This window comes from Choloepus didactylus, chromosome 17 (assembly GCF_015220235.1).
Source record: "Choloepus didactylus isolate mChoDid1 chromosome 17, mChoDid1.pri, whole genome shotgun sequence".
NCBI classification, from domain to species: domain Eukaryota; kingdom Metazoa; phylum Chordata; class Mammalia; order Pilosa; family Megalonychidae; genus Choloepus; species Choloepus didactylus.
The window spans coordinates 21,910,049-21,923,182 of record NC_051323.1 but is presented as its reverse complement, the minus strand read 5'-3'; the positions used below and the strand labels follow the sequence as shown (position 1 = coordinate 21,923,182).

Sequence of the window (13,134 nt, the reverse complement as noted above, 5' to 3'; positions counted from 1 at the left end):
GTTCACAGTACCATCATATAGTTGTGCATTCATCACCCCAATCCATTTTGGAACATTTTCTTTACACCATAAAGAATAAAAATAAGAATAAAAAACAAAAGAACATCCGAATCATCCCCCCCGCCATCCCACCCCAATCTTCATTTAGAGGGACTGCTTCTTTTACCCACAGGGAAGTGTTTCAGCTCAGCATGCTGTGCCAGCAGGGGAGGGGTGCCAGTGCCGCAGCTTGGGAAGCTTTACTTACAGTTTTATGTTGCGATCTCAGCTGTTCCACCCATTTCAGACCGGTGTATGATGTGTGACCTGTCACAGATTACCCCAACAGTTGTTCCAGACTATTTACTAGGTATTCCTAGCTATATGCTAGTTGTTCCAGAGGAGTAACTAAATTCCATACTTCTCTATGTTGCCATCTTCCCTGCTGCCTTTTTGGCTTTGTTTCCACTTCTGCAGGAGCAGGTTTAGCTCACAGCCTTGCTGACCTCCTCTTGGACTCCTCTTTCCCTGCCCCATCAGCCGAGCTGACCTTCCTTTTGGGCATCTTGGCAGCAGAGTGGGCATGTGCCAGGTGCTGCAGGCCACGGCGCCCCGAGAGCCTTTGCAAAGCTGGGCTGCTGGCCACTGCTACGCCAACTGCCGCCCCAGCTGCTAGGACCTGTAGCGGGGGTTCTTGGAGAACTGTATGGAACCAGATTCTTTCCCTCATTTTTGAAAGACAGTTTTGATACAGAATTCTTGATTGGTAATTTTTTTTGCTGTAAGCACTTTAAATATGTCATCCCCTTTCCTTCTTGCCCATATAGTTTCTGATGAGAAATCAGCACTTAATTTTATTGAGGCTCCCTTGTATGTGACATGTTGTTTCTCACATGTGGCTTTCAGAATTCTCTATCTTTGCATTTGACAGTTTGATTATAATTAGTCACAGTGTGGATCTTTTGGGGTTTATACTGTTTGGATTTCGTTGAGCATCCTGAATGTGTATATTTATGTCTTTCAGCCATTATTTCTTTGAATATTCTCTCTGCTCCTTTCTCTTTTTTCTCTTTCTGGGACTCCCACAATGCATATATTGTTATGTTGGGTGCTGTACCATAGGTTCCTCAGGCTCTGTTCACTATTTTTTATTCTTTTTTCTTTCAGCGCCTCAGACTAAATGATTTCAGTAGTCTTATCTTCAAGTTCACTGATTCAATCTGCTGTTGAACCCCTCCAGGGAATTTTTTATTTCTGTTCTATGGTCTTCAGCTCTATTTGGATCCTTTTCAAACTTCTCTTTATTGGTATTCTCTTTGCGTTCATCTTTCATTTTTCCTAATATCCTTTAATTCTTTGTCCATGTTTTCCTTTAGCTCTTTGAGCATATTTTGGACCATTTTTTTTTAACATTTATTTTTAATTTTTTATTTATTGAAATTGTTCACATACCGTACAATTATCCAAAGATCCAAAGTGTACAATCAAACAATCAGTTGCCCCCAGTACCATCATACAGCTGTGCATCCATCACCACAATTAATTTTTTTTCAATTTTTAGAACATTTTCATTACCCCAGAAAAGAAATACAGACAAAAAAAAGGAAACTCAAATCCTCCCATACCCCTAACTACCCCCCCTCCTTTGTTGAGTCATAGTATTGGTATAGTACATTTGCTACTCTTGATGAAAGAATGTTAAAATACTACTAACTGTAATTAGTTTGCAGTAGGTATATTTTTCCCTTGAGCATATTTTGGACCATTTTTTAAAGGTCTTTGACTAGTATATCCCAGGTCTAGTCCTCATTGATGGTTTCTAATGCTTTAATCTTCTCCTTTGCCTGGTCCATCATTTCCCTTTTCTTGGTATGTTTTGTAATCTTTTGTTGTAATCTGGACATTCTGATATTTTAATGTGTTATTGCTGGTATTTATGCCTGAGACATTTATTCCTTAAGCTTTTATTCATCTAGTGTTATGACAGAGATTTCTTGAATACCAGAAGCTAACAAAAAAAAAGAAAATAAAAAAGGAAAAAAAAAAGAAAACACCTTTTCCAATCTTTGCAGATTGGTGTGTGTGAGTGACTTGCTTCAGAGCTTAGCGATATGAAAAGTTTAGAGAATAGCTTGAGGCGAAAGTGTGGGGCCTCCCCGGTCTTTTCTGCACATACATGTAGCCCTAGGAATTCTCCGTAGAATTTGAGTGTCCCCTTTTGTGTAGGAGACAGCATTTCTTCATCGTCCTGGGCACTGTACTGTATGCCCACAGCCAGCAAATCTTTGCCCCAGGCAGCTGCTATTTGACTGTTCTATAGCGTTCTGCATGAGAGCTCTGTGAGCTGCCTCTACACACAGGGCAAGTTCTGGGATGGTAAACCTGCAACGAGTGCCCAGGTTCAGTCCTTCAGGCCACCACCTGACAGACTGGTACAGACATACATGCCACCAGTATGTACACAAGAGTTACTGTGCCCCCTCCAGAAATGGGACCAGGAACCTACAATGGGAGCGCAGTCCAGCTCCCACTGAGCTGGTAAGGGGAAAGAGGAAGGACCATAGAGGAAGAGCCAGCCAGGGCATCAGGAGAGCCTACCATTTTTAAGTTGCCTTTTTTCTTGATATCATCCTCACCCTGTTACCATACTCCTTTAATTATTTTCCGGAGCTTGAGAAATTCTCAATTTTTGCTTGTTATTCAAGGCTTTTGTGGGTAGGTGGAGCCATGGTTGTCGAAATCCAATAACGTTGATCAGGGTAGGGCTGCTTTTACCTACCATTCCTTCTGCCTAGAATACCCTTCCCCCTGCTTAGAAATCACCTCTCCACCTCCACCCAACAAACTTCCACTCATGTTCAAATGATACTTCCTCTGTGATGACCCCCCTCTAACTCCAGGCAATAAATCTGTGCCTTCTTCATGCTCTTAACATTACAACCTTCTGCACACTATTATAATTATTATTTATGTCTAATTCTCTACTAGGCTGAACTCCTGGAAGTCAAGGACATGGTTTTATTAGTTTTATATTATTTATTTTGTTTCATTATTATGTCCCCTCTGCCTATGCACTTAATTAATGTTGTAAATGAATAAATACTTGAATGAATGTATTATATTACTTTTGTCATTTGGAATTACCAAGCTGGTGGTAATATCATTTCTTTATTTCAGCTTTCTATTAGTTATACTACATGAAAAATGGTTTGCATGTAAAACAGTAGTATCAAACGGTAAGTGATGCTAAGACATAACTTTTAGAAATAATAGATTTTTATTTTTCTTAGTAGGTAGATTTTGAACATTTTATTTCTTGGTAAGCAGCATTTCTCATGGATTTTTTTTTTTTTTTTTTTTTTTTTTCCTGTTCTCTGGTTTGGCTTCTAGTAATCCAGAAGTCAGGGCAATAAGTGAAACATTGAGTATTTAAATACTTTTTTACTTAGCAAAGGCAGCAGACTAGATAGATTGATACACTCTTATTTTTTACTCAAACAACAAAAATTTATTTTTAAATATAGTAGCAAGTTTTGTTATTTTTAACCTACAATTCTTTTTTCAATTACTGATTGCCTGGTTTTTTCTCCTTGAGAAAAACATATATATGTTTTTTAGGCCTCAAGAAATCAATAAAGAAGAATTAGAAGGAAATAGTATGAGGTGTGGTAGAAAGCTTGCCAAAGATGGTGAAGTAAGTATGAGTTGTGACTCTTAATATTTTCATACAAAATTGTATTATCAGTGCATAATGCACATTCAATAACAATCATGATACTGTCATACCTCAGAAGAGTTTGTTGGCATAGTTTCTATACCGTGATCCTCCTTTGCAAGGAGTCAACAGCCACCACCCTTTCTGCTCTGTGATGATTGATTATTTGGCCTTGCAAAAGATTCTTGAACAATTTGGGGTACATGTAACAGATGAGAGAAGATCCCTTAGAGATCCAGAAATTAAGGTAAAGAAGTTACATGGGAGGTGTTACATAGTCTTAAAAGTGATTCTTTCTATTCTACAATTATCCTAAACCAAAGGCATTCACTCCCTTTAACTGTACAGTAACAATTATGGTTTTATTATCACCCAATATAAATTTATATAAGTGAAACAAAAGTGTTATGAGACAACACTTACCTCTGCTGTCTTCAAAGCTACTGTTTTCTATTTAATTTTTTAAAAGCTGATTGTAACCCATTAAATTGATTTTATAACCCAACAATGGTACATGACCTACATTTAAAAAAATTCCACCCTAACTTACCGTAATTTTAATCTTGAAAAATTCAACCTAATTAAATAACTATTCAGTTATTTTTCCCTAAATTTTCTCTCATTTTACCTTTATCTTTAATTCTTAACAGTTATTTTATGTTGGTGTTCATAATTGTGACAAATGTTCAGAGTATGAAAGAGGAATCGGTATCTTCTTTATTCCTTATTCCTGCTTACCAATCTTGGTTATTTCAGTATCTCAGTTCCTTGACTTCCTTGCTTCCAGTGATCTTGTTCTCCATCCTACTGCAGACACCCATTCCCGTGACCATATCCTAAGTTTTTGCATTACTCATCACTACATTCCCTTCAAAATCTCCTTTTCAAGCATCCCATTCTCAGACTCCCACCTGCTGCTATCTTTCCAGCTCTCTGCCTCTAGTAATTGGACTCCCAACAGTTATTTAACCCACTTGGAACATAAAGTACATTGTTCATGCTATCTTTTTCTTATCTATCACCCCTCTCACCACATCCCTACTTCCTTCTTCACCAGGTTTAGATATTATGTTCCATCTTAAAATTGATTCTTTGCTTATACTTTAACTTCTCTTTTCCTTCTTTCACTCTGCCACACATACTAAAACTAACACCAGCTCTTACTAATTCCCAACTTTCCATGCACTCTATGCCTGCATCCAAACAGGTGGATCTGACTAAAGGAAAACAGCATACCCTAACGGATTTCACTTGAATATTAACGGTAAACTTCAAGCAGGTCTTTAGTACTACATGGTGATCCTCCTGCATTTCTTCTCACTCTCTGAGGTGATTCTCACCCTTTCTCTCCTCAAAAGGCCACTCCATTCGCCCTTCTTCTTTTTTTCTTTAATTCAATTTTATTGAGATATATTCACATACCATGCAGTCATACAAAGCATACGGGCTTTCCCAATCACATTGTCACCCCTCATAAGCTACATTTTTGTACAATCGTCTTCAAGATTTGTGGGTTCTGGGTTGTAGTTTGATAGTTTCAGGTATCCACTGCTAGCTATTCTAATTCATTAAAGCCTAAAAAGGGTTGTCTGTATTGTATGTAAGAGTGCCCACCAGAGTGACCTCTCGGCTCCTTTTGGAATCTCTCTGCCACTGAAGCTTATTTCATTTCCTTTCACATCCCCCCTTTTGTCAAGAAGATGTTCTCCATCCGACGATGCCAGGTCTAGATTCCTCCCCAGGAGTCATATTCCACATTGCCAAGGAGATTTACTCCCCTGGGTGTAAGATCCCATGTAGGGGGAAGGGCAGTGATTTCACCTGCCAAGTTGGCTTAGCTAGAGAGTTGCCCTTATTCTTACCTGGTGACATTGCTTCTTACTTCATTAGGAAAAAGCAATAGGAAGCAAACCTGCACATCTTCCTACTAACAGTCAAACCGATCGACCTGCATGTGTGTCCATGTACTGTCCTTTTCCTCCATTAGAATGGATGAACTGTGTCTGCCTCTATCCATACTCCACTACCTCCTCTAGTACTGGATCCCATCCCTTCTTACCTAATCAGAAGCTTTGCTCCCTCTCCTGCACTATTAGTTTTTTTTTTCTTCTATTGGATGATTCATTCTCATTTAGCATATAACTATGTATGTAAAAATACATGCTGCAACATCACTCATCTTAAGCCATACCTTGACCCCAGATCCCCCTGTAGTTCTTCTCTGCACCCCTTTGAAGCAAGTTGTATTTGTTGTCTATACTTCATCTTTTCTGATGCTCTTTGAATCCACTCCAATTCATTTACACAAACTTTACTGAGATTGCATATCCTTGTCACCACCAATCCAGCTAGTCGGATTTCCATCTAGATCTTCTGGAAGTTCTTGGCAATATTGGCACATCTATTCACTCATTCCTTGAGAGATTTCCTGCACTTGACTTCTAGGACAGCATACTTGGATGATTTTCTTCCTACCTTGTTGGCTACTCCTTGTCCTTGCTGGATCCTACTCATCTTTCTCAATTAATGTTGGTGCAACTAGGGGCGCAGTTCTTAAGCTTTTGTGCTACCTGTGCTCACTCCTAACTTCCAAAAGTTTTTATCTCTACTGCTGACTTTCTCTTGTGAATTCTAGATTCATTCATGTATCTGGCTGCTCATTTGGTATCTTTACTTGGATATGTATTAAGCATTTCAAATTTAACAGTCCCAAGCTGAACTCATAATATTCATATACCTAAACCTGCTACTTTGCAAGTATTCTCCAACCCATAAATGGCCCTTCTTTTCACTCACTGCATAGCTCCCAACTTTGGATTCACTTTGGACTCTTCTTTCTTCATACCAATTCTAGTATTCATAAGGAATTCCTTGAGGTTCTACCTTTGATTATATTGAAATATATTTTTAGCATGTCTACCACTACCACCCTAGTCCAGGCCACCATCATCTCTTGCCTGGGTTGTTGCAGTAGCCTCCTAATTGTTCTCCCTATTTTTACTCTTGACCCTCTACATTTTCTTTTCCACACAACAGCCAAAGAGATCTTTTTAAAATACAAGTTAGATCATGTCACATCCTTCCCTAAAGCCCTCTGTTATCTTCCCACCACACTTAGAATGGAATCCAAACTCTTCTTTACCATGGGTTTCTAGACCCTATATTATGTGGCCCTTATAACTGCCTCTCTGAATCATCTTCAGCTTCTTTCCCACTCAGTCACTGCCCCAGTCACATGGCACATTTGTCCTCTCTAGCTTCTCCAGAGCAAGAGTCTGCTTTCAACGGCTGTCTTCAAACTGTCTGTCATCTGCAGGTCCTCTCTCAGCTCCTGTGTATTCTTCAAAGTGTCCCTCTTGGCTGTAGCAAACTTGCTCCTTCTGTCTGAGCTTATATAGTGCTCCAGTAAACCAATCAAGGCCCATGCCAAATGGGTAGGGCCACGCCTCCATGGAAATTATCCAATCAGAGTTATCACTTACATTTGAGTGGGTCGCATCTCCATGGAAACACTCACTCAAAGAATTATAATCCAGTTAACACCAGAACATGGCTTTTTCTGGGGGGACATAAAATATACAAACCAGTAGATCCCGTAAGCTTTACCTACTTTGAGTTGTAGGGAAAAGCCATTTTATTTATGATAGAATTAAAGTTTGGGGAAACAATGAAATAGATCATAAAGAGGTGATACTGGGAAAGTAGCTTAAGAAATAATAATCATAAAGGCTGCATTTCTGGCTTTGATACTTAATTCTGTGTGGTAAGCCTAAAAGGAAATTCACTGACCAAAAGTAAGGACCCATGTCAGAGAAATATTTGGAATGAGTTAGAGAAAAAGCAGACATTTCAAACTTTTTGTTTTTGACTTGTTAATATGATAAACTGAAATGAGTCTCTCTTTTGTATTTATCAGTACTGCTGGCGGTGGACAGGTTTTAACTTCGGCTTTGACCTACTTGTAACTTATACCAATCGATACATCATTTTCAAACGCAATACACTGAATCAGCCATGTAGCGGATCTGTCAGTTTACAACCTCGAAGGAGCATAGCTTTTAGGTAGGTTGAGATCTCCCTTCCGCACTCTTTCTCACTCCATAGGAAAAAATTTAAAAGTAAAATAAAACCTTAACAATTTACACCAACACTAGTAAAACTGGTAAGATACAATATATATGAAAGTACTTGGAAATACTGTGGCTTTACTCATATGAAATCTATTAATAATCAAAGTCATAAGATCTAGTATGTCTGGGAGAAAGAATAGACTGGGATATGAATGATATAGGATTGATACTGGGCTTAAAGCTGTCACCTCTCTGCTATTCCTAGCAAATAAAAGGTCCAAACAGTCAAATATATTTCTGGGAAACATGTCTGGTATTATCCTTAGCTCTACAGGATTTGATGTGTCCAGTTTTGCCTGGTGGTTGGGCTGGCAGTTTTTTTTTGGAGAGGATACTTTACAAGCTGATAAAATGAACAGCTTATTTAGAAGTCATGTATTTATAAATGATTTTTATATCTCAGGCTTATAAATCTGAATGGAATCAATTTATAGGTTTTTCCCCCAATAAAAAACTTACAGAGAATCTGGAAGAAAAGAAAAAGTAAATAATAAAGCAAGAGAGGACTTACTTAAATTAACCTATGGTTAAAAATAAATCATATATTTTTTTATTTTGGTGTTTTTTGTTTTTGTTGTTTGTTTTTGTTTAACCCTAGATTACGTTTGGCCTCTTTTGATAATAATGGGAAACTAATACGTAGTAGAACAACTGGATATCAAATACTCACTCTTGAGAAGGATCAGGTATGTTTGCTTACTTTTCTGTTAATTGTTCCATTGTAATATTTATTTTTGAATCTCTTCAAAATTCTTAAGTAGAATTAAAATTGATATTTTAATTAATTTAAAGATAGGTTCGAAACCTTTTTGAAGGTAAAGATTAAAGTACCATAATTCACTTCTGCATAAGTTACACCTTCCTTTTAGACACTAACTAAGACAAAAAGAGAACAAAAAAAAAAAATTTGATTTGTGGAGCAAGAAAAAGCTGATAGTAGGGAAATAATTATTTATCCTGAACATGATTTTCAAAAAGGTATGGATCTTTAATTATTTTATCCATTGTGTACATAGAGTGTATTTATTTTTACATTTACAGTAGACAATACAATATGTCTCCATAGTTCCTAAATATTCTCTTAAGCACTTTTCTCCAGCACAATAGGTTTGTAAAAGACAGATGTCTGTAATGTTCCCAAAATCATCTCTAAAATCATGTTTCTTCATATGTCACATGCATGTAGAAGTTTCAGAAAGTCATGATGAGAAGGCAAACCATTTTCAAAAAGTAAAGTGAAAGCTTTGAAAACACTGAAGAAGGTGGGTTTCTATTGAAGTTAGTCACCATTTCAAAAGACATATTGTTTTAGTAAAAGGGTTCAGAACCTATAATTCATATAAATTAGAGGAAGTTAGCAGTTTTCCTCAGACAAAAGAGACTAATTGTCATAGAATATCAGAATTTAGCATCATGAGAAACCTTGGAAGTGACGTGCTCTAACCTCACGCACCCTGTATGAGCACTCCTGTTATGGCGTTCTTCCAGAGGGTCCTTCAAACACTGTTGGAACTCGGTAGCGACCAAGAGCTGACTTCCTCACATGGTAGGTGGTGTGTGAGAATGTCTAATATGCCAATAAGTAATGAGAGAGTTTCATGCTGTCTCCATTGGAATTCTCTTTTGGCCCCTTTTATGCTCTCTGGACTGATTGAACAATGACTATCTTCATCCTTTACCTGGAACTCCATGAAAAACTTATTTTCATGGCTCAAAGCAGCCAGGGACTTAAAAAGCTGCAGTCCAAGATTTCGTATATTGTTACTTCAGATGTTCATTGATTTGTTCATTCAGCAAACATTTGCATCCCTGCAGCCTGCCAGATTCTGTGCTAGGGGTGGAGGAAATAAAGAGGAGCTATACTGTGTAACCCAGTATAAATAGTGTGATAGAGGTGAGCTCAGAGTAGTGTGTAACAGGGAGGAAGCAGACTCTCACCCTCAGTTGTGGGGAGAGAGAGGTGGCATAGTTGTTGCAGGAAGAGGAGAATGAAAGTTCAGGGAAAAAACCTCTCCTAGAAAAGTTGAAAAGCAGGTGGGCCCTGAACCAGCCCTCAAAGGATGCATAAGATGGAGGTAAGGGAGCGCATAGGTCATTCAAGGAACTGAAAGAAGTTTGGAAGAGTTCATTGAAACTAGAACTTGGTTCAAGGAGCAAGAGTAACTAGAGATTAACGCTGGAGATGAACATATAGGTCAGCACATGACGGACTGTGGGTGAGTTTTGGCCTTTATCCTGAGAGCTGTAGAGAGCTCAGAAGGATTTTAATTGGAGTGGTGACATGATCAGTTGAATGTGTGTTTTACACAGGTTGTAGATGGTTATTATAGAAAAAATTGAAAATTCAGATAAGCGAAAAGAACAATCACACATATTCCCATGACACTGCTGACATTTTTTTCTTTACCTATAATTTTTTTCTAAAATTAGGTTTTACTGTTAACCACTGTTTTGTAACCTGCTTTTTTTCACTTTGTGAAACTATATAGCACATCACAAAATGCTATTCTTCTCAATAAACATATATCCACAGCATTATTTTTAACTGCATAATGTTCCTTGGTTTGGATATACCATAATTTAAGTAATTCCCCTTTATTGGATAGTTGTTTCCTGCTTTTTACTATTAAAAGAAATGTACATACATCTTTATACATCTCTCTGTTTTTTTAAAGGTAAATTCCAAGAAGTAGAATCTTATCAAATGGTGTGTACATTATCTAGTGGCTAAATTGCCCTACAAAAATACTGTCAAATTTATACTCCCCTGCAACAGTATAGCTATGGAGAGTACACCCAACATAGGTTATTGTCATTCTTTCTCATCTTTGCCTGAATATAATAAGTGGAAACAAATTCATTGTAATTTTCACTTCTTTGGTTACTGGTATAGTTGGGTTTTTTGTATGTTTATTGGACAGTTTATCTTTTGTAAGTCGACAGTTCATATCCTTTCTGTTTAATTTTTATTAAAATGTTCTTATTTTCTTATTAATTTTTAAGAATATTGTATTTAGTATATGTTAAGAATAATAGCATTTTGTGATGTGCTATATAGTTTGTCTGTTTTTGTCATTTGTCTTTCAACCTTCACCATACAGTCAATCAATCTTTTTCCCTTAATGATTTCTTCTTTTGGTGCAATGCTTGGAAAGGTCTTCTTACCAGGAGAATATATTCATCTATATTTTTTCCTACTACTTTTATGGTTTAATTTTTTTTTTTTTTTTACTTTTGAGTATTTGATAATATATCTTAAATTTATCACTTATTTTTGAAATGCCATTTTTATCATATACTAAATTTATATATGCTTGGTTTCATTTCTGAGTTTTCTGTTACAATTAACTGGTTTATTTGTTATGAAGACAACACATTTATAAAAAATGAAATGTCTTTAATATATTCACCACAAGGGTTCAACAGAGAATTTAGAAAAACGAAACAAAACAAAAATGACACCACAGCTGATGGGACAGAGCACCATAGAGAAGGAAAGGACAGACCATGTAAGGAAAAACTGAAAAGACAACACAAGGAGAAAGGCTAGACAGCTCAGGTTAGGGCTCTTGGCTGGACACTTGCTATAAGTAGGTTTCTTGCAGGTATGTTCAAAGGGCTATCACTGTTGGGTTCTCCCAGCAGGCTCAGGACAGAGAGGAGGATGGTCCTGATGGCATCAGGACGGACCACTTGTCCTTCAGGACATCCAGGTAGATGTTACCCTGGATATGCACGTTGGGATGGTCACAGGGCAGAAGTCACCCCACTGTGGGCATGTTATAAGAGTAGCCACTGGGGGCACCAGGGAGAGCTTATACCTCAGCTCTTATCTACTGTGCTGGCTGCTTCATGGATGGTCTCCACCCATTTGAAAAGATTTTCTGATTCTGGGAAGGCAGAAATTGCTTTGTCACCAGACATCATGAGGGTCATCAACTCCTTCCTCTTGCCACAAAGTCCTAGGCAGTGCCCCTGCTGGGAAAGAATAAGTGGTAGCTGAGGGTTTGAGTTTGAGTCACTTTATATATCCAAATGAAGATTTCCAGTAGGTAATTGGATTATGGATCCTAGAATTTAGATCTATTAAATAATATGTTATAATTATATTATATATAATAATATATAATAGAGGTATAGTATAGAATAAGTAGCATTAGCCTCAGAGAGGTGGGGGTTTGTACATGAAAATGGAGAAATAATAGTCTGGAGAGGCTGCCACTCTGTCTAACATGGTGATATGTGGGCTGTGCAGCTTCGACTCTATAATGGAGAAAGGCAAATGGAACTTTGCTATAAAGGTGATTCAGTGCAAATACAGAAATTGGTGTGTCTCTTCAGACTCAAGTGATGTCATGGCTACCTTCATCTCCCAGAGTGGGCCCTTTGACCCCCCATCCCCCAAACTTAGCTACACTCAAAAACCAGAAAGGGTCTTACTAATCTTCAGAGTTTTTGTTTTGTTATGATACAGAATCTTGATTTTTATCATCAGATATAGATATTGTCAAAAGAGTTGTCCCCAACAAATTTTAGTAAATGTGACTTCACCCAAGTTATTGACACAAACTTTGACTAGGCCAGGATGTGATGCAAGCATCTGAAGACCAACTATGCCTCCACATCTTTCCTCTCTGGTAACACTGTTAGTGCCCTCAACGTAGGTGATCACCTAGCCTGGTCAGTTGTCTTATCCATCTTATTCACTAACTTTAAAAAAACAAAACAAAACACTACTTTCCCTATTTCAGGGTGTTCAGAGATTTCGTGTGTTTATGTGTATGTGTGTTCAGGTCACATTTGTATTCCCCACCTTCTTTATCCAAATTTATCTTGCTACGCTTCCAACACAGAAGCTGTGTCCAGTTGGGCCTGCCTCAGTCAAGCAAATATTCTAATTATAGTCCCACTTTATTCATTCATGCCTCAGAAAAAAATCCAAAACTCCAGATTTAAACAGATATTAATGGTGTATTCTCTAAAATATATATAAAATAAAATGAAACTAATGCATATTCTTTAAAAAAAATGTATCCAAGTATTCAAAAAGTAGAATTCTCATTTCAATGCTGCTGCTTTTACTCTGAGTATTTCTTCTATTCACTAAATGCTGGTAGAGGGTATGTGAGGTTACCTAACAGATACCTGTAGCAGGAATGATGGGGACATTTATGGTTCTCAGGTATAGTATCAAGTCCTGTCTCAGTGAGAGTTCAGGGCATTCTCATGTATACTGATATTACCGAAACTGAAATTGCTTTTACATGATACTGCATTTTACAAACCAAGAGACAAATAATAAAAACATGT

General features: G+C 37.5%; 1 protein-coding gene across 2 annotated transcripts in view; it reads left to right on the top strand.

The window, feature by feature from the left end:
* The window catches only part of GMCL1 (germ cell-less 1, spermatogenesis associated), an 86,803-nt gene that overhangs the window by 52,186 nt on the left and 21,483 nt on the right, over positions 1–13,134 (top strand). For both annotated transcript variants that reach the window (XM_037806847.1, XM_037806848.1), the window contains exons 11-13: positions 3,598–3,673; positions 7,611–7,756; positions 8,423–8,510. In XM_037806847.1, the coding sequence (XP_037662775.1) occupies positions 3,598–3,673; positions 7,611–7,756; positions 8,423–8,510 (310 nt within the window). The remainder of the gene's footprint in view (positions 1–3,597; positions 3,674–7,610; positions 7,757–8,422; positions 8,511–13,134) is intronic.